General features: G+C 40.6%; 2 protein-coding genes across 2 annotated transcripts in view; one reads left to right on the forward strand and one right to left on the reverse strand.

Annotated features, from left to right (window-relative positions):
• LOC138047072 (uncharacterized) overlaps positions 1-7,063 on the forward strand; it is a 13,042-nt gene extending 5,979 nt beyond the window's left edge. Inside the window, exons 5-8 of the mRNA XM_068893766.1 lie at positions 323-391; positions 482-569; positions 1,508-2,032; positions 3,250-7,063. Coding sequence (XP_068749867.1) covers positions 323-391; positions 482-569; positions 1,508-2,032; positions 3,250-3,482 — 915 coding nt within the window. The 3' untranslated portion in view covers positions 3,483-7,063. The remainder of the gene's footprint in view (positions 1-322; positions 392-481; positions 570-1,507; positions 2,033-3,249) is intronic.
• LOC138047073 (T-box transcription factor TBX10-like) lies at positions 6,963-21,776 on the reverse strand. The gene is made up of 7 exons (XM_068893767.1): positions 21,228-21,776; positions 20,774-21,038; positions 16,749-17,022; positions 13,906-14,076; positions 9,428-9,495; positions 8,807-8,970; positions 6,963-7,391 (listed from the first exon to the last, which is right to left on the reverse strand). The coding sequence occupies exons 1-7, from the start codon at positions 21,373-21,375 to the stop codon at positions 7,141-7,143; spliced, it is 1,341 nt and encodes a 446-aa protein (XP_068749868.1). The 5' UTR covers positions 21,376-21,776; the 3' UTR covers positions 6,963-7,140.
• Positions 21,777-27,805: the final 6,029 nt, after the last annotated feature.

The raw sequence follows: 27,805 nt of genomic DNA on the forward strand, positions 1-27,805 counted from the left end.
TTTTATCAGAAGCCTTTCACATATGACGCCTAGTCTTGGAATCGAACCCAGGCCACATTGGTGGGAGGCGAGTGCTCTCATCACTGCGCAGGGCTAATCATCAGGGCTCAGGGCTAATAAAAAAAATTTAGGGCTTCCATGACATGAGCGGAACCCACGCAAGCTTTGTCGATTCTCGGTGTGTGTAATTGATATACATACTCATGTCTCACTAAGTCGTTTCTGTGCTAAGATCGATGCTGGATAGGGTGTTGGAGATTTCTACCACAAATCCTAGGTGAATTACAAATACTGTAAGCAAATCTCAAATTCCTTTCACCAGGTCAGAGAGGTTGAGGATGTTTTACTTTTGGAAAGCAAAAAACTAAACGTTCGAGATTTTCAACGCCTGGTAAGTCATCAGTACCGCTTATTTCCTTGAAATTTATTCCATGCACTGCGGACATGTCTCTGTACACAAATCCGTTGAATGCATTTTTAGATTGACCATCATTTCATGGAAGACTGGAGAAAGGAAATCAAGCAAGAGATTCATGAAACGGAGTTACCACTTGTTGATCCCGTAGCAAGTAGGTGAAAATGAGCACCAAGAGAATATAAGGAAAGAGAACGAATCCGTAAATCTATTTTTAGATCGCGCCCGTACTGCGAAGGTTATTTTTATCTGTTGTTAGTATATACTAAGACAGTGGATAGCGTTGAAGGCACGCTTTGATTGGCTACTCAGATTTTATTTGATTTGTTCGACCTCGGATATTGCGTTCCTAGCTTTCTGATGGGTTCGCTCAATCTCGGTTATCAGCTCATATGCCGTATGACCTAATGGTAATGGTAATGAATTTTCCCGCGCTTTGTGCCGGCTACGTATAATTACTTCGAGTTTTGATTGGTTTACTGGATTGTCTTCGTCCATTTTGATTGGCCAAAGAAAACTCCATTAAAAAACCGCTCTGACTAACGCGCGCTCAATGCGTGCTCGTGGAGTAATTGTTTACTATTCGCCTCCGAGCAACTCGCGAGGAATTTGCGCCCCAAAATTCTGTAATCGTTGCAGGAGGAAATGATTTAAAATCATCTTTTTGTGCTATATTATCTCACTGTTTAAGTATATAGTAAAACAACTATTCACCTCAGTGTTAGTGGCTAGTTGTTTACACTAATTAATTTCGTCTGAATATGAGTTATTTGCTCTCTGATCTCACATCCTCTTGTTTTGGGAGAGGAAATTTAGTGTTTGATTAAGACTTGGTTGTAACAGTGATTTTCTAGTCTAGGTAAGACTTGCGCGAAAGAGGAAACTTCGCGTGGAACTTTGCGTGCCGCCCTCTTACCGCGCGCGTCTCGTACTCGTACCCATTAATTTAAATGCCATGCTCTTTCAAAAAAAAGGTCCCCGCTGAAGAAAGTCAAAGAGTTTTCATGCTACCCTTCGTGCTTTATTATTGGCGCATGGTTTTCACGCAAAACATAGTCGCGAATTCAAAGTTTGCATCATGTTCATGTTTAGCGGTTGGTGGGTCAGTACAACCCTGGGCTATGTGGTTCCATGATCAGCCTCCCAACCGGCAGCGGGTTGAAGACAGGCAGCAGACTCGCGAGGAGAGAGAGGAAGAAAGGAGGCGAAAATTGATGGAGCAGCAAAGGGAGGAAGCTCGGAGAAAGAGAGAGGAGGAAGAACAGATACGGCGCCGAGAACAAGAGATGAGGAGAAAGTTTCAAATAGAAAAACGGAAAGAAAGTGAACAGATCGCAGCACTGGAAATAGAGCTGAAACGTGAAAGAACACAACGTGCATCAGCGGAGAAACGGAAGGATGAAGTGATCGCGAGACTGCAGGCGGAACTTGCAAGATATCGAGCGCCGTCGGCTCATACCCCTGCGAGTATTCCTCCTTCGTCAAATCACTCTGTTCCTTCTGTACGGGAGCCGACTCAAATGGAACCCACTTCACAGCCTTCTATAAGTCCACGCCAAGACGCACAGGAGCTTTTAAGGGATTTATTGAGGGGAACATTGCGCAGTCTAGATTTGGGTAAGAAAAAAATGAATCCTGTGTCTTTTTTATCTACTGGGACTGTCAAATATGCCAAAAAAAGAGAGAGTACAGTGGCCCAGAGAGGCTGTAGTCGATCACTGTCATTCAGTTATCAAAATGGGGACTTAAAGGACGGTGCCTACTATTGTTACTGCGCATACGTTCTGCGCATCTCGAGATACTCGGATTTCCTATCAGTGATGCTTACTAATACAGGGATATTTTTGCGCGGTTTAAAACTATCCGGAGAAAGTACATCTTAGTAAGTACTCTTGGTATCCAAAAAGAAAATTGGGGGTAACCATGCATTTTTGAGAGATAATTGAGCTTCAATTTGAGAAAGAACGTCATTCATTGCTTTGTATTTTAAAGCTTTTTACAAATATTATTCATCAATTATCTTTGAAAAATGCGTGGTTACCCCCAATTTTCTTTTTGGATTTCAATAACACTTGTTAATTAAGATCTCCATTTCCTGCATAATCACACATCAGGGAAAAAATATCTTTAATTAATAGGCACCGTCCTTAAATTGTGATTGAGATTAAATTTAAGTCAAGTTTGAGAGACAATATTATCTACTAAATACTTTCTACTAAATATTTTCTACTAAATACCGTAAAACCTTGGCCTAAACAAAGTCGTAGGAGGCGCAGGCTATTGTCCTAACAAACTAGAACTCGCAGAAGATGCATTTGACGAGTGCGCACGAAGCCCTGAACAGAAACGCTCGAGCGCAGGGCGCGTTTTCATTTAACTAACTTCGCTAAAAGTATTGTGAGCAATAAAAGCCAATCGGCAAGCGTTGTTATGCCGAACCAAAGTAGCTCCAAAGTTTCTTTTCGTTAACCAGTAGCAAACCACTTCACTGATGTCCAGGATCGACCCTAATTAGATGCACGCCCAATTTTGACATCCAACTCAAAGTGTCCCTTTTAAGTCAAAGCATTTCCGACCTATTTCTAACACAAAATGGTTTAAGTAAAGGTTAGCGTTATTGTTAGGTCACGGGAAAAGCAGCTGTTTATCGTTATTTGAGAAGCGGCATTTGTGGGACGCTTCGTGGCGCTTATTGAAATTCGCGTGCATTTTCTGGACCACTGAGGAGCACCGATAATTGAAATTGCCATTTTATTTGTTTGAAAGTCACACCGGCGTTTACTAACCAAAGTCTCCTTTCGGATTGATTAACTCTGGTTGCTTTTTGTACTCAGTGGGTCATGGACCAAATGAACAGCGGACGCATTTAGATATCATGACGAGAAAAGCTTTAGTGACAAACTCTCAAGACTATAAACAAGCGGAGATGGAGCTTTTTGGCCGGGAACTTGATACGGAAGATTGGGACACAATGGAGGAAGAGGAACGATCGGAGAAAACTGGGAGACTGGTCACGAGGATAAAAGAAAAACGAAAGGAACGATTCAACGAAACGGAATCGCAATGATAGGAAAAAAATGAATGACCAACAGTTTGATTATTTCAAGTGAAAGTGGTCATCGCAGTTAATGAAACAACCGAAGTAGTTGCAAGCCTGAGAAAATCCAGGCTTGAACGAGGTCGAACCAGGAACTCATCAAGAGGAGCCTCTCTTTCCACTAAAATACCTTGAGTCAACACTTTCCCAAGTAAAGTTATTTTTAGGAACAGGTTTCTACCTCGAAAATTATCATATTTCCCTTGAGGCTGAGATAGCTTTGTTTTGATTGGCTCTCAGTTGCAACACTGGGCGTGCTGAATCTCCCAAGGGAGATTGGATTTTGCAACAGTGTTCGTGCTGGATCTCCCAAGGGAGGCGATCTATAAATAAGTTTTTCACGCGAAAAGTATCATATTTTCCTTGAGGCTGAGATAGCTTTGTTTTGATTGGCTCGCAGTTGCCACAGTGGGCGTGCTGAATCTCCCAAGGGAGATTGGATTTTTCAACAGTGTTCGTGCTGAATCTCCCAAGGAAGGCGATCTATAAGTAAGTCTTTCCCGCGAAAAGTATCATATTTTTCTTGAGGCTGAGATAGCTTTGTTTTGATTGGCTCTCAGTTGCAACACTGGGCGTGCTGAATCTCCCAAGGGACATTGGATTTTGCAAGAGTGGTCGTGCTGAATCTCCCAAGGGAGGCGATCTATAAACAAGTTTTTCCCGCGAAAAGTATCATATTTTCCTTGAGGCTGAGATAGCTTTGTTTTGATTGGCTCGCAGTTACAACAGTGTTCGTGCTGAATCTCCTAAGGAAGGCGATCTATGAATACGTTTTTCCCGCGTCAAGTATCATATTTCCCTTGACCCTGAGATAGGGTTGACCCCTAGGCCAAGTATAGGAGATAGGGGCTCCTCTTGATCAGCTCGTAGTCGAACCCAGGGGTGTGCAGCAGCTCCACCATCTGGGAGCTGGCCACTTGCAAGTTCTTATTGTATCCTGTAATACATTGTGTAAGTGAATGTGTGATTAACTACTTAATAATAACCGAGAGTGAGGTCTCAAAGTGAAGGCTTGCCGTATTGACCGAGCGATAGCAAGGTCAATACATCTAGGCCGAGGTTTGAAATTTTGCTGTAACGAACGAACGAACGGTCAAGGTCATTAATTTGTTTAGTATGTGGCTAACAGAACGATTCTAAAGAAGAAAAAAACGAATTAATATAATATAATCCATATATAATCGGCCCGTGGGCATTACATATGGGTTATTGACCAAGCGTGAGGTCAAGATGGCTGAATATTGACCAAGTTCTTTGTTTGTGTGTTTATGGACCGAGACGAAGTCGAGGTCCATAAACTCGCAAAAAAAGAACGAGGCCAATATCCAGCCATCTTGACCGAACAAGCTTGGTCAATAAAGGATTTATTATATGACTTAAAACACCAAAAAAATGATCTTTGATCTTGCGGGACCAAGCGAGAAATCCCGAGCGGGCAAGCTCCATCTTGCCCGCTCAGGTAGGCAATCACAGCGCGCGATTTGGTTTATTTTGCCCGCTCACGGAGTTAATCATAAGTATGGGTTATTGACCAAGCGTGAGGTCAAGATGACTGGATATTGGCCAAGTTCTTTTTTTGCGTGTTTATGGACCGAGACGAAGTCGAGGTCCATAAACACGCAAAAAAAGAACGAGGCCAATATCCAGTCATCTTGACCGAACAATCTTGGTCAATAAAGGATTTATTATATGACTTAAAACACCAAAAAATGATCTTTGATCTTGCGGGACCAAGCGAGAAATCCCGAGCGGGCAGTATCGCTCCATCTTGCCCGCTCGGGTAGCCAATCAGAGCGCGCGATTTGGTTCATCTTGCCCGCTCACGGAGCTAGTCATATAATAAGTGAGATTAATGCCCTGGCGCTTAGCTGCTCTTAGCCAATCACAGCTCCCGTTATATCTGCCAGAAACACTAGCCATATAATAAAGTGGATATATAAAACTTCATATATTAGGGACCGAACGATAGGACGACGACGACGACGGCTACGAAAACGTCACTAAACAATGGACTCAATGAACTAAAACAAAGGCTCAGCACGCCCTGCACGTGCGTTTTGCATTTTGATATATTTCTTTGCCGTCCTCGTCGTGACAACAGGGAGCTTAAGCAACGACAACCGCGACGGCAACGAGAACGTCACAAATTTGCATATTTAGTAGGCAAAAACAATAGCTTTGCACACCCTGCACGTGCGTTTTTCACTTTTGTCCATTTCTTTGCCGTCGTCAGCAAAACTACAACGTGAAATAGCCAAATTTGAGGTTTTATGGACAACGCCATTACTTGAGGATAAATTTTCATTTTCTGCTCTAAATTGAGCGCCGTTCCTACCAGCGTCATTTTTGAGGAACTACCACACCCCCGTCATGTTAAAAAAGTTGAAATAGTAACGAAGCGATTACAATAACGCGAATTTATATTTTGAGATGACGTTCTCGTTGCCGTCGCCGTTGTCGTTGCTTGAGCTCCCTAACGACGTGAATTGACTAAATTTGAGATTGTGTAGAGGACGTGAGAACCTGACGATATATTTTTAATTTGCTTCCCAACCAACCACACCGTTCACGGCAATTTTTATTCCCGCAATGTTGATAAACACTAATCATCCCGAACGACTTGTAGTTATCACGAAATTATTACAATATTGGGAAATAATATTTTTAGACAACGTTCTCGTTGGCGGCGTCGTCGTCCTTGCGTAAGGTCCCTCATTAGGGAACTTAAGCAACGACGACGGCGACGGCAACGAGAACGTCATCTCAAAAAAAAAATTCATGTTAAGGTAATCACTTCGTGACTATTTCAACCTTTTTTAATATCGCCAGGGTGTGGTAGTTTCTCAAAAATGATACTGGTCGGAACGGCGCGTAATTTAGGGAAGAGAATGAAGATTTATCCTCAAGTGCTGACTTTTGTCATAAAACCTCAAATTTGGCTATTTTACGTTGTAGTTTTGCTGACGACGGCAAAGAAATGGACAAAAGTGAAAACGCACGTGCAGGGCCTGCGAAGTTATTGTTTTTTCCCAACAAATATGCAAACTTGTGACGTTCTCGTTGCCGTCACCGTTGCTTAAGCTCCCTATTCACTATCACAGTTCGACAAGATTGAATTAGATAAGAGTGTTGTTATGGCGTGGGTGTGCTCCTCAGCATAGTCACAAAGTCACAAATGAATCTATTTTTAGAATACCCTTTCCCAGAAAAATTAGTTATGTCGCTGAAAAGACATGGCAGAAGCAGTCACGCATGACATGGCTTCTCCTGATTGGTTTAATAAGTCCATTTGTTACTGTGCTGGGTCAAGACCGTAAATAGAAACACCCTTATCTAATTCGCTCTCGAGTTTGAATATTTCGAGGAAATGATTGCCCGTTCATCCAAGGGTTTTGGTACAATAAGTTCGAGTCGCTCAACAGAAAATGTGACTGTGTTGGATATTGGAGATTTCCGCATTGGACACAATTTATTGCGTCATCGTTGCATTTGTAGAAAAATGTGTCGATATTTACAAGCAATGACATATAAAAATAAAGCTTTAAAACATATTATGTATAGTTAATATGAGTTTTTTTTGTAAACTTAAGATTACTTCTTCTCCAAAAGAAATTCACACGATTGCCGCCTACGGGCAGCTTTCATCGCTCGAAGAAGATCTGCTTCCTCTTGTGGGGTATGGCATTGTTCGGTGCATGCGCAATGACTGGTAAGTTCGCTGACCATACCCGGGGCTCGTGGGTGATGTTGGTGACATTGGGGTAGGACCCACGTGGCCCAACATTTGGGGCATCATTGGGAGGTACCCTCCTGGTGGGGAATTACTGGGAAGGTTCCTTGGTATGTGAGTCAAAGGTGCTGCTCTGCTGTCGTATGGACCTAAAATCAGAAAAAATAAAAAGAATCGGCATATTCCAGTGTGGAGCGTAGGTCTTACATTAAAATAACACACAAACAGTGGTGACAAACATCAGACATACACGCATCATTTGAAATTATCTTCTACTTGACGTTTCGTATGCCTCTGCATACATCTTCAGCAGTGACGGTTAATCAGTACAAAATTGGAGTTTAAATATACACCGCTGTTTGTGTGTTATTTCTGGTAAAACTGAAATGGCCAAAGAAAAAGAGTGCTTACACTAAAAGCATTGGAAAAAAAGGGTTTCTTGAGGGTTAACGACATTTAGCCACGGCGACAAAGTGCTTCGTTGTATAGTTGTATAGTCTTTGTACTGAAAGTCTAGTGGCAATCACATAATGTAAAATTAGGCTCATCTCCGGTGTAATAACAAACTATTTTCGATGTTTCAAGGAACATTTTTTTCGTGCAGGGGGGTGGGGGAGCAGGGTTGGCTTCGTGGTGATAGCACTCGCTTTCCACCAGTGTGGCCCAGGTTCAATTTCCACTCGCACAAATCTTGTTAGTTTAAGCCTGTTCGTAGACAAAGCTAGTTGGGATTAACCCAACTTCGTTCCCAGGGTCTCCATTGTCGTTATCGACGAAGAGACCCTGGGAATGAGGTTGGGATTAACCGCCTACTACTGGTTGGCTCAATTGGTTGAGTATCGGACTACCGTGCGGAAGACTGGCCGGATCAGGGGCACGTTTCTCAAAAGTCCCGAAACTTTACGGGCCATTTTCGCGTGTCACAATTCTCCCTGTATCTCAAGAACGGAGAGGATTTAATTCGTCAAACTTCAGTCAGTTTGCTTTTTGTTACCTTCAAAACGTGTCTAAAAATGGGCTTTTCTGACGGTTGGTAGGTTCACAAATGATTTTTCGGGCCTGAAAAGTTTTCTGGACTTTCGAGAAAAGGGTCCCAGCACTCAGCGTCACTGAGAAGAAAATGCTGCCTTGTAATTGCATCCGCAAATAGTTAGACTTTCAAGTTTTCTCGGTTAAGGAATATAAACCGTTTGGGCCCGTCTCGCAACCCTTCATAAATCCTGTGGGACGTAGAGATGCCACACACGAGTCGAAAAGTGCAAGGTGGACTTCCCGGTGTTGTGTTCTGGTCTGATAGCTACGGGTTTGTAAATTGGAAGTGGCTTCACGAGTGACCATTCTCAATCCCATAACACCAACCAGGTGTGGCCATCACGTCACGCGTGCGCACGACCATTTCAGCCTCGGTCTGTAAAAACGTCGTTCGATAAATACAATGAAGTTGTACGGTCCTAGTCATGGGTTCCTGGTTTTCACAAATGGAAACCAAGACAGATATGCCGATTTTGAAACCCGTATTTCTCGAAGTTGTTAAAGAAACGCCCCTAGGAACATTTTTCCTCACCTGGATAAGTGAATGCTGGACTCATAGCAGGAGGCATTGGCCTGGGAGCCTGGGGTCGAGAAACTTGGACTTCATTTCTTGGAGACACCATGTCTCCATGTAACCTAGCACGAGCTGTCGCAGCTATTTCTCCTTGATCAAGTTGCTTCATCACTTCCATAACGCTGTTGGGTCAAAGAGAAAAAAACACCAGAGCGGTTTTCGCTTTCAACAAGAAAATCAGAATCCCTTTTGCTTCGAAATATCAAGATTTGTATACAGTAAAAAAATATTTTAAAAATCTCCTAGTTTCTTTGTGAAAAGCGCTTTTCACTTAAGAATGCGTAGTAGCTTCGCGCCATATTTCATCCATCAGTGAGAAATGTGTTTGTCTGTGATCTGCCCGCATACGTTTTTCCGTGCTTAGTTCTGGCTGCATGCATATGTGTTACGCCATGACTGGCTCATTTAATTGACTACGTTTGTTGTGATTGGCCAAATGAAAAACGTTTGTTTTCCATTCGCGACTCCCCAAAAGAGCGCGAAAATAGACGTTATTCGTAAATGGCGGTCAATTTATAGTTGCACATGAACTGAAGAGTAATAAAAGAGGCGCCATTTATGAATAAGTCTATAACCTACCAGTCATCAGGGTCACAATCTCGGAATCCTTTGGCAAATGGGTTACTTGCAATCTTGAGCTGTGTAATCTGAAGCGAAATAAGAAATGATGTTGATTATTTAAAAAAAATTCTCATTGAATTGACGTCTGTAGCTTTGCGACCTTTGCTAAAAACGACGGCTCATTGGAAATAGTTTTTTGGCCTTCCCAATCTCAATCGCAAGAAATCTCTGTAACAGAGATGTTAAGCCGGAAAAGGAGGAGGTTGGTCCTAAATAAATTAAACTTTTCAAGCAATATAGCGATATTCACTCTTTATGAACAATTTTGCCAAGCACAGAACAAAAGAACCTTTGTTTCGACGGCCAATAGATCTCTGGTTGGCACATTAATAGGTGACGTAACAGTATCGCCATTCTTTGAATTGGATTAGTCAGGTTAACGAGGAACAGAATTGAATGAAATTCATTGGTTCCTGATGATCATAAAAACTGAATAATCTCTGTGGGGAAAGAGGACTGTCTATGTGCGACCAAAGAAGTTCTCGACGACAAACGCTTGCCAAACAGGCAAAGGACATAAAAAAGGGTGGGGAGGCTGGGGCGAAAACTGCATTATTAACTTCCTCCGTTTGTTTTAGTTTAATGATTCATTCACGAGGGTTTTATCTTAAGTAGGATTAGCCGGCCATACTTAGTTATCTTCAAGTGTTTATTTGAGCAGGAAAATCTATTAGCTTACCAACTCACTCTAACTCAGTTTATTGTACATTTTGAGAATGTCAAGTGCTTGTCGTGATTGGCAAGGACGATGTAATCAGAGAATGCGAATTAATTAGGCTAGTGAAAAAAGTAATTAAAATTGTAGAATGCAAGTTGTTTTGCTGTACCAGATATGTAAAATATGAGGGGTGACATCTGATATTCCGACCAAAGTCTGTGGTGATTACTATTTTTGCTTCGGAAAGCTGAATTTTTAGTTTTATTGTGTTGCTTGTTTCGTGCTAGCGATGGACGCCGACGACGATACCCACGGTTAAACGAATGAGAGTATTATTGATGAGTACTGTAATTTATTTAAGGACGGCAAAACTCTGAATCACACAAAGTTCAACAATGCACAGACTAGGAATATGTTTATCGAGAAAAAGTTTTCATAGATTTATATCTGGGCAAAACTGCAGTGTATGAGGAATGTTAACATTTGAAAGAGATGCATCATGTACCTCAATCTTAAAAAAGCCGCGGTCCCATTGATGGATTAACCTCTTCAGTTTCTAATCCAATAACGTCGGTCTTGATTGATGGAATGTCATATGTTGCAAAACTCTTATCTGTTTGAAGTCTGAGTATTCACGAGAAAGCTACTGATTAGCCGTGCATCAAAAAGCAACGTTTTCTCTTAAAAGCCCAAATTTAGAAAACTATTTCTTAAATTAATTGCAGGTGTGCTTCAGAGAATCCGTCATCGATCGTGTTTTTATCTCCCTGGGAGTTGCCTCGGGCCAAAACAAAGATTAATTCTGTCAGACACTAAGCTGACAGATGCTAAGCAAATTGTTGACCCTGCTTCATTCAATGTCATAACGTCCGGTTGGATTTATGGGGAAAAGTTAGCAATAGATTGAAAACAGGCACGGCATGTGAAGGAGTGCTCGGAAGTAGCCATCGAGATCATACTGCCATTTTTATCATCACAGTTGTCAAAATCACTATCATCGTTTTTTCCGGGAGCTGACGAAAAGACGACGACGACTGCTAAGAAGATGTGATTCCGAAATACGAGTTTTCTGAATCAATTGTTGCAAGCCGTTCCAAGTCTAAAATATATATCAACTGTTTATAAATTTGAAATGCATGAACTGGAGTAGAAATATTAAAACAAAGCAAAATTAAACAAGAATCAGCGGAGACGAAGCAATTTCCTCAAATCCAATATGGCGGACAACTCACAATTGCTCAAAAGTAGCGAAGGCGCAAGTCGTGCCTTTTGTCCACAGGGCCTCAAACTTGGTCATTTCACGTTATTTAAGTGAGGACGGCGATGAAATTTACCAAAACACAAACAGATCGTTCTTCCTCCTTATTTGTATGCAAATTTGTGGCGCAATCGATGCCGTCACTGTGACACCGATTCCTGTGACAGAGAGATTTAGCATTTCGTTCAAGTCAAACCTAGGACAAAAAAGGCTCTTATTCTACTGAACTTGTCACTTTCGATTGAAAAGCTGCTAGAGATATCTGCATATGGACGGTAGGCAAGAAATCGAGTAATCCCGTACCAATACCGGACTGCTTTTTTCATTGGTCGATATACATGACCTACACCTTCTTTTGTTATCAGGGCTACAGTCTTGGATAGATTAAACGGGAAATTGAAATTGAGACCACCCCTCCCCCCAAAATCAGTAGGGAGTTAGTATACGCGTCTTTTTGAGATGCGGACGACAACCGGAAGTGAGCCGTTTTCTCTTTTAATTTCTATTCACACAACCACATTTACCTTTTTAAGTATCCTTTCTCCATTAGAGATGATAAGTATAAAAATCTGGGAGACACCACTGTCCTGGCACGCGAAATGTTCTCTTCCGGTTGCCGTCCGCGTCTCAAAAACGCGCGTGCTTAAGCTCCCTAATGATGGGAAAATGGCGCGTTATGGCCTTCGCACGGCTTCATCTTTGATTTAGAGGGAAGGGGGTATTTCTGTGCCATTTTATTCTATCCAAGATTGTAGTTGCATTGTCTCTGTTGTATCATCTATTGTTTTGGTTCTCCAATCACATACCGCGTCTGGAAAGCTACGGGGTCTCCCCAGAAATCAGCTAAACAGGTGCAACCAAGTTTCTTTGATTTTTGTCAAGATATGAAAACAAATTCAGCGCGACATCAGCCGGTTTCCTCAAACGCAATGCTAAATTGACCAAGCAATATATTACAGTATGATCATTAAGAGAATAACACAAACAGCGGTGATAAACATTGTATTCCAACGCATTTTTATAAAACTTGACCTTTCGTATGCTAGTCAACACACATTTTCAAAAGTGACCGTTACCATTTTTGAAAACTATATATATATAGTTTTCAAAAATTGTACCGTTACCATTTTTGAAAACTATATATATATAGTTTTCAAAAATTGTAACGGTCACTTTTGAAAATGTGTGTTGACATATAGTTTTCAAAAATGGTAACGGTCACTTTTGAAAATGTGTGTTGACTAGCATACGAAACGTCAAGTTTTATAAAAATGCGTTGGAATACAATGTTTATCACCGCTGTTTGTGTTATTTTCTTAATCAAGCTACGATGGCCTAAGAACAAGATGTTATACGATGTTATACGATATTATAGTATATTTCGGTAGCGTAACCGGGATAAGTTTTTTCCCAGAGGTCGCCATCCAAATGGTTGTGGCCTCTGGGGAAAGAAAACATTTTGCTGAAAACAAACTTTTGCATACGATATAAATGTTATCAGAAGGACAACCTGTGCTCTTTTCCTCTTTACATATTGGGGCCATTTATACGCGATGAAATAAGACGCGTCTTAGCTAAGACACGTCTTAAATAGGACGCGAACTGTACCATTTATACATTCGCCTCCTACATGAGACGCGAACATCTCGTATAAATGGTTCCCGTCTTATTTGGTTATTTATCATTATAAATCTAGCTCGCCCTCGAAGAATAACTGTTAATTCACAGTTGACAGTTAATTTTGGCGCGTAAAATCACAATCACAGGGCGGCGAACGGACCTGAGTTAAATGGAACACGTTTTTCACCCGATGGAAATTTCCACCGAAATTTCCAGAAATTTTTTGTAAATGGTAAACAACCCAAGTGTTTCTCTGTTTTGTTGGTGTAGCCTGACTGGGAAGCCATTTTGTTAGCCTGGGTGACTCGTTGTCGTCACGCATGTGACAGGCATGCGCACTTATAGTTCACGTCTTATTTAGGACGCAGACAAAAATAAGAACAACCAAAAATTGGGTTCCAAGATACGACGCGTCTTATGTAAGTCGCGTCTAAAATGAGACGCGAAAGCTTGTTTTGTACCATTTATACGAGCAGTTCGCGTCTTTTTTAAGACGCGTCTTATTTTCTCCCGTATAAATGGCCCTATTGTTCTTTTACTTAGACTACTTTCGTCTCCTTTTCTCCTAGATCCTTCTACCTTCTAAATATTTGAAAGCACGAAGAGTAATCTTTACATGTTGTTGTTGTATGTAGTAATCATTTATTCCTTAAGAAAAAAAAATGTCTAAATAATGCTGTGTACAGTCTGGCTTGCCGCGATAAGCTTCTCACTATTTGCGAGCCAGCTTAGTAATAACTTAACTTGTTTTCTCTAAATAGATAAAACTTGAAAACTTGAAAAAAAAGCTTGTCTTTTTACACCGGATAAAATGCCAACCTCGTCCCAGGGTCTCTCTTAGTTACAAGAGAGACCCTGGGAACGAGGTTGATAAAATGTTCTGCGCAAGACAACACATACCATATGATTCTGATAAGCAGTGACGGCCATGAACTGCGTCTCAGGGAAGATAAAGGTTCGCAAGTGATCCTTGTTCATTTCGTGGAGACTCGTCCTGGAGTTGCCCTTCTCTGATTCGTCTAAAATAACGTGGAATCGAGGCTGGTACTTGTGCATCGAGTTAAGAATTATCTGCAAGACAAACAAGATTGTTTCAACCACATATCTATTCATAGTTAATCCAAATAGAACGGTTCATTAAGTTAGAGTGAATTAGTTATTTCTTCATTGACGGTTATGTTTCAAGGTGGCGCCTAAAAAAGTATTGATTTGACCTTACGTTGACCCTCACTGGAGTTCCATTCAAAATAATCTTCTGGGACAAATAAACTGACCTTCATCTATATATAACCATTCTCTCCGGTTTCATAAACCACTATCATTGTTAGCCCTAGAAAAGTTCATTTTAACAGTCCATAATTATGTTTAGAAATGGTGGACTTAATTATGATGCTGGTGAAATCGACACATCAGAACTTTGCTACAACACCCAAAAGAAACAAAATGTCCTGTCCTGTTTGGAAGAAATGCAACAGGTGTTTTTTAACTTTTTGTCATTCGGAAACTAAGTTATCATTTTTCTTGCACATCCAGATTGGACAACTTGACTGTTTTGCGGTCATCTTAAGAGGTAAAGAACACTTCTTCTTGGGGGTATAATCTCCAATAATTACTTCAGATTTAGCAGCAAACCGGAAACGGAAATTCATCATAACACTGAGTATTAATACAGATTACAAAACAATAATTAATTAATTCTTCATATTAAGTTTTAGCCGTATTTGATAATTCTCCTTATTACCTCTATTAATCCTGATAGTGACACTTTGCAGAAGTTAACTCTGTTTGACGCTAGGCGATTTTACTCGTCGATAGGAATCGCTTCGTAGCCGAATGGCTCAAGTTTTTATTTCAAGGAATAAGTTAGGTAGTACCAGTTACTCAGAGGAAAGTGGTGCAATCACAAAAAAAAAAGCAATTTAAGTGTGATAAAAGGAAGTTGTTGCGAAAATGGTTCCTCTTAATCCCTTAAGAGGTTTAAAGGAGTTATCTCTGACCTTTCGCATGTTTCTTTGTACTACCCGCTGGTAACAATGTATCGTTGGAACGTTTAATCCTTTTATTTTATCAAAAGTTCTGTTTCCTTTTCTTTGTGATATCCTCTGCTAGCAACTAGAAGATTTTGATATAAAGAAGTTCACCAGAGTTTGGAAAAGAGAAAAATCGTGAAAAACACACATACACACACCAAGCAAACGTACAGGAAAGTAAGGCTCATTGGTAGATGTTAGACCAGCCCTTAAGCTGCATAACAACGAATAACCAATATCATTGTGGTTAGGTATTCGAAAGTCACAGTTGTGATTGTTTTTCCTACCTTTCCACCATAAACTCAGAAATGGGTTCTATTTTTACAACAGAAAACGAGCACTTGCAAACCGAGGAACGGCTGCACAAGTCGAAATATACTTTTGAAAAACCAATGAGTAAGTTGGACACGTCCCTGTCCTTATTGCAAGTCGTTTTCACGGAAGCTCATACTTGTTTCCAGAATCACTATGTTTCCCTTCTTAATTAATTCCTAGGCAGGGGAGAGAGGAAGGGAGACCCTACCGGAGACAATAAGGGGAATTTTCCTGTGTTAAACTGAAATCATTCTATTCGTTGTAACCTTCAGGGTCACCCAACGGAACGTTTTGTTAAATTATCTGTTCGAAAGGCCTTTAATCACCTAGGATTTTCACTTTCGTGATCTGAAAAAGTTAATGCCTGCTTCTTTCGAGATTGATAAAAATGTCCTGTGAATACCGAAAAAAGGCCAGCTATGAGTTTCGGAAAGGATGCAATACCTAAGATTTTCGTGAAGTAGACAAAAATGCCCTAGTAACTTCGAAAGCTTCACTTAAGTTCCCCTAGAATAACCGAAGAAATAAAAATCTTATAGCACAGCCTAAAATGAACTTACAAAGCTTTAAAAGCACTCCTAAGAGCTTAGAACAGCGTTTAAAAGCACTTGAGAGAAAGCCGTCGCTTGTTGCCCTTGAACCTTAAATCCTTAATTTATCTGACAGGGAGATTTTTGCACAATTGAGAATCATTTTGTCGGTTTCTTTACAACGAGGTGTGAGAGGTATTTAGAGCTGCTGTATCCAACAAACTTTGCATATCTTTGCTTAAGTGATTAGCTCTCTTTGTGCAATACAATTGCTTGATTTGTGCACTTGTTCATCGGTGTTAAACCCCACTTTAACTGAGTGACAGAGTTGTTTATCTCTTCTTGCTTACTCCAGTTCTCACAATTACTTCCAAAATGGTGCACCATTGTTAGAGCCCATTACAACCAAGCTCCTTTCCTTTCATTGTCCTGTTTTATTTGACTTTTTCCTTTTTAATCTTCAGAATTTTCTGTCCGGTATCTATGTATGTATGTGTCTTCGTTGGTAACTTTGTTGGCAGCTTCTACGGATTCCTGGTGTGAAGAGAAGTACTCTTTTCCAGACATTCCCCGACACAGACAATCAATCCTTTTTTAAACTTACCTTGAATCGAGACAGAAATGGATATCGTTAAATGTGGACCGCCATGATAAAACAATTTGTCTTAGCCACATTTAGGGAACTTCTAATTAGAAAAAAGGTTCCTTGCAAAGTATTAAGTGGCTAATTACGCCATTTAATTAATTATCTTTCACCCATATGCATCGTTGAATGAATTATAATTATGTTTGAGTGCTTCAATTTGACGTCGGTGCAACTAAACTTATTTGTTTAATTCGTTTATGATAAAGACAATTAAAACCTTACGTGTCCATTGTCATCCATCAAGTTGTTGGTTAGTTTTAGTTTGTCAAAAGACACGATTTGTTTCATCCACTGCTGTCCAGTACAGGGTGAATCAGGGTGAATGTGTACTCTCCCGGGTACACTGGAGTCAGCTTTGCCTGCAACCAACCATTTGGAACTGTGAAAGGCGTAGCGGTAGCGTTTATCATCCACGGGTACAAAATCCATCATTAAGATGTACTTTGATGATGGGTCTAATCCTTGAATGCGTACCTGGAAAGTCGGAAACATGCGCCTGTTCGAAGAAAGAACAAAATGGGATTAATATGGATAAGGAGGAGCACGTAGTCCTGGGGGGGAGGGGGGGGGGGACTCCCATATGAAACAGACGGGGCTGCTCGTCGTCTCGCTTAGGGGTGTAAATTTTGGATTTTGGTCTCGCTTAGGGTGTTACGGGCAAAGCGCCAATATTTTATGCCACCAAGGTCTCGTTTAGGGTTCCCCGAAGTAACACAGAATTACGCGAAGAGAAACAGAAGTCAAATTTCCTTTTAAATTTTCTTTTTAGATAAAAGCATTCGATGATTATGCCTTTTTATCATTAAAACTCATTGCGTGTCGTATTTTTGTGTTTTTAAACGGTCTCTTTTAGGGGTCAAAATTTGCTTAAGCCACGCCTAGATTGGTCTCCTTTAGGGGTTAAATTCAAAATTTCCGACGAGCATCCCGGTCTGTTTCATATGGGAGTCCCCCACCCCGGGCACGTAGTGTGGCCAAGTGGTTTCAGACCCGGTCTAGCCACTAGTTGAATTTGATCCTGGTAGAGAGAATCCATGGTTCACCCTCTCAGCTGCACTTGTAAAAAAAGCCAACTGGTTAATGGTTTGCTTCCGGCCAGTTGGGATTCTCAACAGTTGTTGTTGTTCTCTTTGTTGATTGTGTTTCTTTGGCCCTGAAAAGCCCCGTATGTATTATTGTATTGTTAAGGTGAGCGTCAATTTCGGACAAAGAAAGAGGAAGGGAGGGGGGAGGAGAGGGTGAATTCAGACCGTATGAACTGCATTGCATGGCGTACTTCGGGTCATGAAAACATGCAAGCAGCACCGGGAAGGGGGAGTCACAAGCGAACAATATCGAACACAAATATTACAATTTGGGTTTTGATAGAGAATATATAATGAAACTGAATGCAAATATTAAGTTGAAACTGTGAATTTCAAATGGTTTTGAAAAGAATGACTACCGCAGTTAAGACATTTTAAGCGATTGCTTAACAGCAAACCGCTGCTTAATTAAAAGTCAACATTTTATCGTACTAAAAAAAAAAAATTCTTCAAGGTCTAACTGCATCCGCAGATGTCACCTGATCAGGTGTATGATGTTCTTAGTGTCCGCTGAGCCAACGAATCCGAGAAATAATGTTTCTGTTTTTAACAGGATTGCGTGGAATGTCAAATATATTCATTTGCCCAGCACACAAAAATTTACAACGCGCTCTAAGTTTTGAATTTCGTCGACATGATTCCAAAACTTTCAAGCATGGTTTACAGCAAACTGCAAAGTTCTGGCTTAAAATGTGGGTTGTGCCCCAAATCAAAGATAAGTAAATTTTTATTAGTGTATATAAAAGGAGTGGATAGCTTTGAAGCTTTGAAACTCCGAATATCCTTCACCTCTGAGCAACCCGCACAGGATCTGCCGCCCGAGAAAACGTTGCAGGAAGAAATGAGTTAAATCTTCTTTTTGTGCTGTATTATCTCATTGTTTTTGTATATACTAAAACAACTATTCATCTCAGTGTCGGCGGCTAGTGGTGGATATTTCCCTCGCCGCTTCGCGGCTCAGTAAATATCCACCACAGTCACCTCCACTTCGGTGAATAGTTGTTAACTAGCCACCGACACTGAGGGAAATTGTTGTTAATCATTTCTGGCTTTCTACTTGCGGATATCGAGCAATGAGAGACAAGTGAGAATAGGACTGAGATCTTCCTTGTGTCATGGACAAGCAGTAGCCGGCTTGCCGTTTGCTTTTTCACTTAAACGCAATTCTATATTTTTCACTGAATAATCTTTTCGTTTTACCACAAGAACAAATTTTATGGGTTGTTCAAAACCCTCTACAAGCATTTCACTAGGAAATTCCTTTGCTATATTAAGGTTTCCAATATAAAATATATCAAATAACGTTCAGCTTTGACCATACGAAAACACTTTATGTTAAAATGCGTTTCTTTAAGGTTCACTGTAAAATTAGTTTGAAGGAACCTGTTTTTACGACACAAATAAAGGCGTTTTTTTAGTGACACCCGACGTGCGATGTTTTCTTTCTTCGCTGTCCTTCCTTGGACGTGTTCACTTTCGGCTTAGATTAGCTGCAAAGTTCGTTTAAACAGAAAACTTTCCATAAACGCCAAATAAAGAGTGTAAAACAGAACGCTGGATTTTCAGTATTGTATTTTCTTCTATCCCGGTTATACTGCAGGTGACGTTTCGGGGAGTGGTTACAGGAAATTAGCATCTACCTTAAAATTTGGATTTTGAGTAGGGCTCATTAAAACATATGAACAGATTCAGTTTACGTTCTATTATTTTAATCAAAGTTTTCATTATGACGTTTGCAACGAAGCTAAAATTACGATATCCAAGGAAACAGAAGAATGTAACCCGAGTCTAACTTTTCGTCCTCATGAAATCAATTACGAGCCTTGTTTTAAGTTTCTTTCAACATTAGTTTGCTTATGGGGTCTGAACTCTTGACTCAATGCCGATCAATTAAAATTCAAAGAAAACAAAGCGGTTTTTGCAGTGAGTAAGCGCTTCGTCTCTGTTGAACCTCTTTTTTGGTAAACCCGCACTTCCTTAAGCTGCCGTCTCAACATTTTCCTGAGACGGTCTTTTTGGTGGAGTTGCAAGTTTGAGATGGAACTTTAATCAAATTTTCAAATGAAGAGAATAACAAAAAGCCAGGCTGCTCACCTGTGTCATGCATCTCTTTACAATCGAAGTACATGTATCGAATTAAATATAAGCCTTAGTTTGTGAGTAGTAGGTAAAAATCCCCATAGAACAACCAATGCTGATTCCCACGAAACCCTACTCTTTACACAACCTATCATCATGTCCGTTCGTTCTCCGCCCTGCTTGTCCTCTTTTAGGGTTTCTTTTTGACCAACTTTAAATGCAGCACTGCTACCAGAGAAGCAAAGAAGACTACCTTTCCCACCAATCATCTACATAGAGTGGCAAATTCTTGCATGGAAGCCTTTTTCATATTCTCGCAAAAAACGTTTTCGAAGTTTTTGATGGAAGCGCAATTGCAACTCTTTAAACTGTGACCTGTGTCTGCTGCCTTTTTGAAGCCACTCTCGTTTTACCAGTCGCTCCTTCTCCTGTTTTGCTTATAATATCGATTGATATTGGTGATAGAGTGCGTCTTCTGTCGCTTTTAATAAACCCATGTACTTTCCTCAACCGTGTTTTTATTACCATATTAATGGTAGTTAGTTATCATACCTCATGCCATCAGTCATCAAACAACTTATGACCGATTCCGTTTCGTGATTAAATCTTGTAATTAGTGTTGGTTCTTTCTTTTGGAGACATACACTTCACACACTCCTCGTTTACACTTATGTCCACTGTACCTTTACCAGACGTTAATGTTTCCTGTTTCGGAAGTAACTATGGTAAACTTTAAAAAATTATATTCACGAAACGGGCTGCAACCGCGGCTGCTATTTCTCTGCAGTTAAGTGGCACTATAAATATCATACAATCTGTATTGGTGCTTTGAATTCCCTGTCTTTCTCTACCAAAAGATTTAGGCTCAATAATGACAAGGCTTTAACATCACGGAAACTTATTTGAAATCTGATAGGAAAAAAACACTGTAGTTCTTACATGTTAATGATCGAATGTGAAAATCCTGAGATAACCAACTGCTCTCGAAAAAAGCATGTAAATGTCCCGTTCAAAAAAATGCGTTTCCATCCATTGCCACGGTAAACCCGAAACAGAGAGAGAACTAAGAGTGGTTTGTCTTACCTTCCAGCTTTGGTGACGATCATTTCTGTTCCCAGAGAGTGAAATTCCTCCCATAAGCTTTTCATTTCTAAATCAACTCGAGCGTTAATAAGCCCAACACACAGTGGTCTTACATTCACTTGAGAGCAAGATGATTGCACTGGTGGAGGACTAGCGTTAGGCGAACCACAATTTTCGCTTCCATCGTCCGAATCGTCGGGCATCAGTTGATTGTGCGCTACACCTAAGGGAGTCCTTTTGCCAGTTCCTGCGTTCATGAGGCGCTCTGTGGAACACATCACAAGGTAACAGACGACAATGAACTCTCAACGAAGCCGCAAAGAACACATATGCCAAGGGTTTAGGGATCATGATTGATAGAAAGCGATATGAGGTGAGTAAGGGTGACAATCACTGATTTACTGAATCAACGAGAGCGCGGCCCTTATTAGACCTACGCACTATTAAAGAATACCTTCCATTTCTCGTAGCAGAACTTGCGAGTTCCAATGATAGTTGGGGTTCTGTTGCAAGAACGCAAGATCTGCTAGTTGAGCTCTATCAATCAAGTGCGCTATGGAAAAAGCGTTTGCCTTGGGAGACAAAAATCCGGAACTGTCCATAACACGGAAAAATAGCCGATAAAAGGTCGAGATGAGGCTCGTGAGACCGATTGTATCCCTGATTTGAGCCGTCTGTTGTGCGCACTTGTGATGTCCTTATGGCGCTTTAACTCAATCATATAAACACCGCGCCCGCAACAACTGCAAGATATCCCTTAACCATTAATTAGGCCATTGATGGGACATTGTCAAGCTCGGCGGGTAGATTTTTTTCAGCGTTGCCGTATCTCGATCTTCCGGGGACAGTCACGCCAGTAAGTGTCTACAGTGCACTTAAAGCTGAAAGGGATAGCTTATCTCAGATGAGCTCAACAATTGGGAATCAGTAGGCTGGAAACGCATCGGGTTTGGCTTTTGGAGTAGACTGATGAACGAAAGGCTGTTAATGTATTGGCTGTATTAAATTCAAAAGCAGGGATTTATTGCCTGGGGTCATAACCTCATGCATACGATCCTTTTCTTGTCACAGTGGGTGCCAGATGTCCTTTAAATCTACCGCTCTTTGTCATTCAACTTGTTGTAAACCAGGTGTAAATGACGTCCTGTGGATGAAATCCGTTTTCCACAACGATGTTATCGCACTTAACTTGACAAAATTCGACGTAATCCGTCAAATTTCAAGTAGATATCTCTTTTGCACGATTTTGCCGAATATCTGCATGGGCCCCCAAACATTCGAGTTACATTGACAGAATTTTTGTCGTTTCTTGAGGTACGTATATACAAAGTATCGGATGTTGGTAAAGGAATGCAATGAAAAAAGGCTAGCAGATAGTTTTTCGGGAAAAAAAAAGATTTTCGCGACAGGTTTAGGGAAAAATGACAACTTTTGCATATTATTGGAAAACTCAAGAGGAATCGTTGTACAGTGATGATCAATGGAAGAATTTTGCTCTCAACTAGGAACTACGTCTTCTCGAAAAATGCTTGAAATTAAATATGTAGTTAGTTCTTTAAAAACAAATAACATGTTTCACTTTCTTATAACTTCGTTGATGGCGTAATACATCGTGGATCTCAAAGATTTTTTTCATGATTCATCATTTTTCATCTAGATTCTTTTCCACATCACTGCCGAGCACAACCCAGGTGGAAAACTGTTCTAATTGTAATTGAGTCTCAGGTGAAATCCTGCAGTCATTAATAGTGAAAAAACGTTCTTTCCCTGTGATACTCGTCATTTCTGAACTAAGATCGTGTCAAAGCTCTCGCCAAAGTGAAGAAATATGGTCGGATTTTGCATGGTACATAAGAACTGGTTTCATCGATCCACATCGCGCGAGAGTCTGCTTGACCTTGTAGCGAGGCACACCGACGCTTATAGCACGACATTAAAAAAATCTGTCAACAGAAACATCACTGAAATCTCAATAGTTAACGTATTTCTACAATGAAGAAGCGTACAATACAGTATAGCTCTGGGTTCCGAAGTGATGAAGCAATATACGTGTGAGGGAAGATCTCCCTCCTTCACTCGTGCGACTCTTCGTCATCGCCGGTTCCGTTAGAAATCGGAATAATCGATTTATTTGACTGATCTGTGCTTGGGTCATTTGAAGTGATTGAAAATATCAGGTTTTAAGCATTTACTTCTTGCGCGTTGTGTTGGAAAAGACATATGAAACGTAACAGAAAAACTCAATTCAATATTCTACCGGGAGCATGTTTTCTCTGGATCCACTGATTAAAAGGAAAAGGACAAGTTAAGTCAATTTCAGTCTTACTTATCACCAATTCTTATTTTTCATATTTCAGCAAAAATTGATTGTCTATCATTTATAATCGATTATCGCGTCACTACAAGATATTGATGAATGATCGATTATTTTCGATGATCGGCGTACCACTTTGACATCGTCACGAGGTTCAGGTCACGGGAAGCTCACTACTTGCTGGCTCGTTTTGGCTCGCACACGTCTGTAGATGCGCAGGCGAATCAAACTCTTCTTGCCAACATCTCAATTTGAATCCCGATAGCTTAAAGGCCCTGAGCTAACAGTTCCTCAAAAAAAGCAAGGCGGTCGTCTCATGAGCACAGAGTATGGTCTCTTGCAGTGTTGTTAATGCAGAATACACTATTGGTGAGATACAAGGCTGACCCTTTCGGGGCTACACGACTAATGAAAAAATTATGTTTATGGAGTGCCTAAAAACTATACGTATGAAAAATATGAGTTACAGAAGTAACCAGTCTTAGACTTAGGAAGCAAACCCTTTTGGCATTAAAAAGTTCAGAGTTGTGAGGATTTATCCGTCAAATCTTCTGAGATCACCATTTTTGCTTTGATACAGACGTGCTCGGATACATGTTCGTGTTACAGCGAGTATTGCACCCGATAAAAGATAAATGAAACAGATCCGGACATTTCCTGCAGCATTGGGTTGTGTTTTGTATTCGAAAAACGTTGTCTCAATGTTAAATGTAAAAATTTATCCAGCTATGAGCAGGTGAATCAGCGAAAAGCCCTGAGGGTTTTAGGATAGCCACACGCAACTGAATCAGGCATACTGCTGAGTCACCGACTTAAAGTTTCATCGATCACTGTAGCTCTCGCCTTAAGTACAAATCCCAGGTAGTACACAACACTGGCATGAAGGAAATATTGACCTCGTCTCACCAAACAATACTTTTGTTACTTGTAACTGACTCAGTAACTAGAAAAAGCAAATCATAAACGTCGTCTGTTTACGGGTCTCGTAAGCATCAAAGGCACTTCAATTCGTTTCGACATGAACTTCATGCTAAAGGAATCTCGCAAGCGAATCACTTGGGAAACTCAAACTCCATCAAACACAGCAAGATTTATTAGGCGTTTCTCTGAGACACAGCATGAGACCCTATATTCTTCGTTCAGAGGTCATTTCACCAATGACCATCAATCAACAATTTAATCCAATTTTAGCTCATTCTTAGCGTTTCGTAACGTCCCGGCCCTGCCTTTGATTGTTAATTAAAGTGATCAAATGACTAACATTGGCTGTTAATCCTGAATTTCCTTTGTCGGTTTGAGAGATAGAGGTGCGAAAAGAAAACTTTTGGCTTAGGGCATTTTAAAAAGTTCACGGTTAGCAATACTTATGACCAGACCGACGGTTCTCTACTTTTCGGACTTCAAATCCAGTTTACGTGTCAAATCCCTACCGTCATCCCGAAGATTTTTTTGAATGCTCTTTCATTTCTTGCGTGTGGCTATCCAAAAATGGAAAATGTGCTTTGTTTGATTTCTATTTAACGCGGACCACAAAGAAGAATCCGCAAATGACAACTTACAAGAATTTTGTGCAATGTGTAACTTGTGAAAAACGCCAGACGTTACTAATAAGGGGCAAAACTGCATTGTAAAAAAATTTTACTTTCTCATGCGATTTAGCACATTTTTTTAAATGCCATAAGGACCACCAGTTGTTTAAGTTGAAAATAATTGGATTCAAACGTTCAATCGTATCCGGAGAATTTAGTTGGGTGACAGCTATGAGGTTATTCATCTCGCCCTGAGGGAAGAATCTTGGAACCCATTTGTATTACTTGTGTTTCTGGTTTTCCGGTATTGTTTAAGCATCGTGGAAAAGGGTAAACCAATCTGGAAGGATTCAGGATTCAGTCAGTACCTCTGGCACCACCCTATGCGATAAATATTCTTTCAAAATATATTTCGTTCCTTGGACGTGAAGCAAGCTTGTCTGATCATAAGTTGTTGCATTTGTTTCCGGTTTTCATGAATTTAAGAGGAAATAAGAATACAGTCCGACTTGTATTTTTAAAAAGGCGAATTTTAAGAAAGGAATAAGAACAGTGTCATTGAACTCACTACGTTCTTCAGTTGCAAGCAGTATGACTTTGATTACCATGTGATCCTGAAGGCGTTCGTTTTTTCGGGGAGTGAGGGGTGGGATAAAGGACAGAGGTGACCGAGAGAGAACACCTGCTTGCAGCTTAAACTTGAGAGCTCCGGGAATAAATGAAAAAGTGGGCGTGCCGGAATCGGGTGGCCTGAGGCAATTTAAAGGAAAAAATTCGTCGACTGGATGGAATAGTTCATTTATTGATGCACTCAAGCAAAAACCAGAGCATGCACGAGGCTCTGCACATAGTTCCACACCCATGTGTTAAAGCAATAGTCCAGCAAAGAAAATAGCCTTTGTGGCAGTTTTTGTGCATCGCAGTCAAACGGAATGGAAGATTAAAACATTCAGTTTAATTACTGCTCATATAACGTTCATAATTGCGGAAATCTCCACTTGCTTGCAACCAAAGTCGCATCACATCTAAGTTGGTGTTACAAGTTCTCCCAAAAGACTCTGATAAACAAGTCGATCAAGTCATGGCCGGGATTCTGGGGAAAACTGAACATTGCTCAGAAGTAGCAGATAAATTGAGTTTTAAAAAGTTTTCTTTTACTAGAATCGCCGTTTTCCTCTTAAGTGAGTTCAAAGGAAATTTTACTTGGTCTTACATGACGCCTTTAGAAAAATGCTCTCCGATGATTTTGCAGGAAAAAAAGACTGTTGGTGTTTTGCTGCAATGAAAAACTTGAGGGAAATTTTGCACTGACAATTTATGATGGTGCATGGAATAAGGAGGTCAGCAGCATTCTTTCCCTTTCGTTATCTATTATTTGCCGCAAGTAAAGCCGTACCCAGAAGAATATTTGCCCACCAAATATGAAAAAAAAAAAGCAAGATAAACTGCGTCATGTTAAAGCGACACTCAGTCTGAAGGCTGCCTTAAAGGCACGTTACTCATATTCGTTTCATTAGTCTGTTTCTGTATCTTGCAAAGACAAAACTCAAAATGGCGCACTCGGTTGGGCCGGAAACCAACAACTGAAATGAAATGAATATATATTTGTGATTTCGTCATGTGTCATTTTTCATTCATCAAGTCCTTCACGGGAACACATGAACCCAACAAATTGACCTACTTCCAACTGTGTGGCTTCATAGCTCCGAGTTGGTAGAGCATTGCACTGGCATCGCAGAGGTCATGTGTTGGAATATCGTTGGAGCCATCTGAATTTTTTTGGTGTCTGTAAAGTGACAGTTGCTTAAATTGTCCAGCAAAGTACAAGGATCACTTCCAGTTCTACTCATTTGTTTAAACTAACAACTATTGATGACATTTCAACCGCTTTATTCGACAAATGAAGTTATATTTTCGGTCACCGTCGTCCATTGATGTATTACTATTAAGAAAGGGCTGCCTAGGATTTTTATGGGAAAAACCCAACAGCCCTAGTTCAGTGTGCGGTTAACAATATGAAACGAGGAACAGATTCTATGGACAAAAAAAAAAACCATAGCAAACAAGGTAACAAAAAATTACAGGAATTAAAACACAAGAGATAAATTCGGATCAACAATTTGAAATAAGGGTCATCTTTTGCAATGGGGTGACCAACCTTAAGATGGGTACCCTGTTGAACGAATACCCTAAAATAAGTAACTGAGGGCTGCAAATGGTTAGACTTAAAAGACTTCTCGTATGAGGAATATAAACCGTGAGACACTTCACACAACCCTTACCAGTGACAAGAAAATTCACGCTTGTGCCAGGGTGTTAAACAATCCCCTCACTATTCGATAATTTACAACTATTCACCGAAGTGGAGGTGGCTAGTGGTGGATATTTACTGAGCCGCAAAGCGGCGAGGTAAATATCCACCACTAGCCACCGACACTGAGGCCAATAGTCGCAGTAGTATGTACTTAAACAGTGAGATAATCTCACTTAACTCATCTATTCATGCAAAGATCACAACATTTTCGGGCGCAAATTCGAAGGTGAATAGCAACGGATATCCGGAGTTTGAGTAGCCAATCAGCGCGCGAGTTCAACGCTATCCACTGTTTTAGTATATGCTTAGAGTACTGATGAAGCAGTAATCCCTGGTGGTGTATGCGACATGGCCTTGCTCTTCCGGATGGGGGAGGCATCTATCGTTTCCTATATTGAATGTAAACTGCCGAGTTTTTTAAAACCCGATTAGCGCTAATCCTGGGTTAACTGCCCCAGACACCAATAGCGTTGAAATGGTAGTTAAACCAGATTAGCACTAATCGGGTTTCGAACAACTCGGCCGTGCACAGTATTAGACAGAGTTCCCCAAACACCTATGTAAAGGAGCCATGAAAAGCCAAGAGGGGATTGGCTAATAAATGTACGGTCAATTTCACGTCCCTTTTCTTTAGTTCACTTCATCGAAAATAGTTTTTTTAATTCAGGGAGTAGTGGTGAGAGTACTCGCCTCCCACCAATTAATGTGGCCTGGGTTCGATTCCCAGACTTGGCGTTACATGTCGGTTGTGTTTATTGGTGCTCTATTCTGCTCCGAGAGGTTTTTCTCCCGGTCCGGTTTCTGCGGTTTTCCCTCCTCCTCTAAAACCAACCTATGATTTGATGTGTGTTGACTTGATTTTTGTACAGTGTCGT

This window comes from Montipora capricornis, chromosome 4 (assembly GCF_036669925.1).
Source record: "Montipora capricornis isolate CH-2021 chromosome 4, ASM3666992v2, whole genome shotgun sequence".
Taxonomy (NCBI): domain Eukaryota; kingdom Metazoa; phylum Cnidaria; class Anthozoa; order Scleractinia; family Acroporidae; genus Montipora; species Montipora capricornis.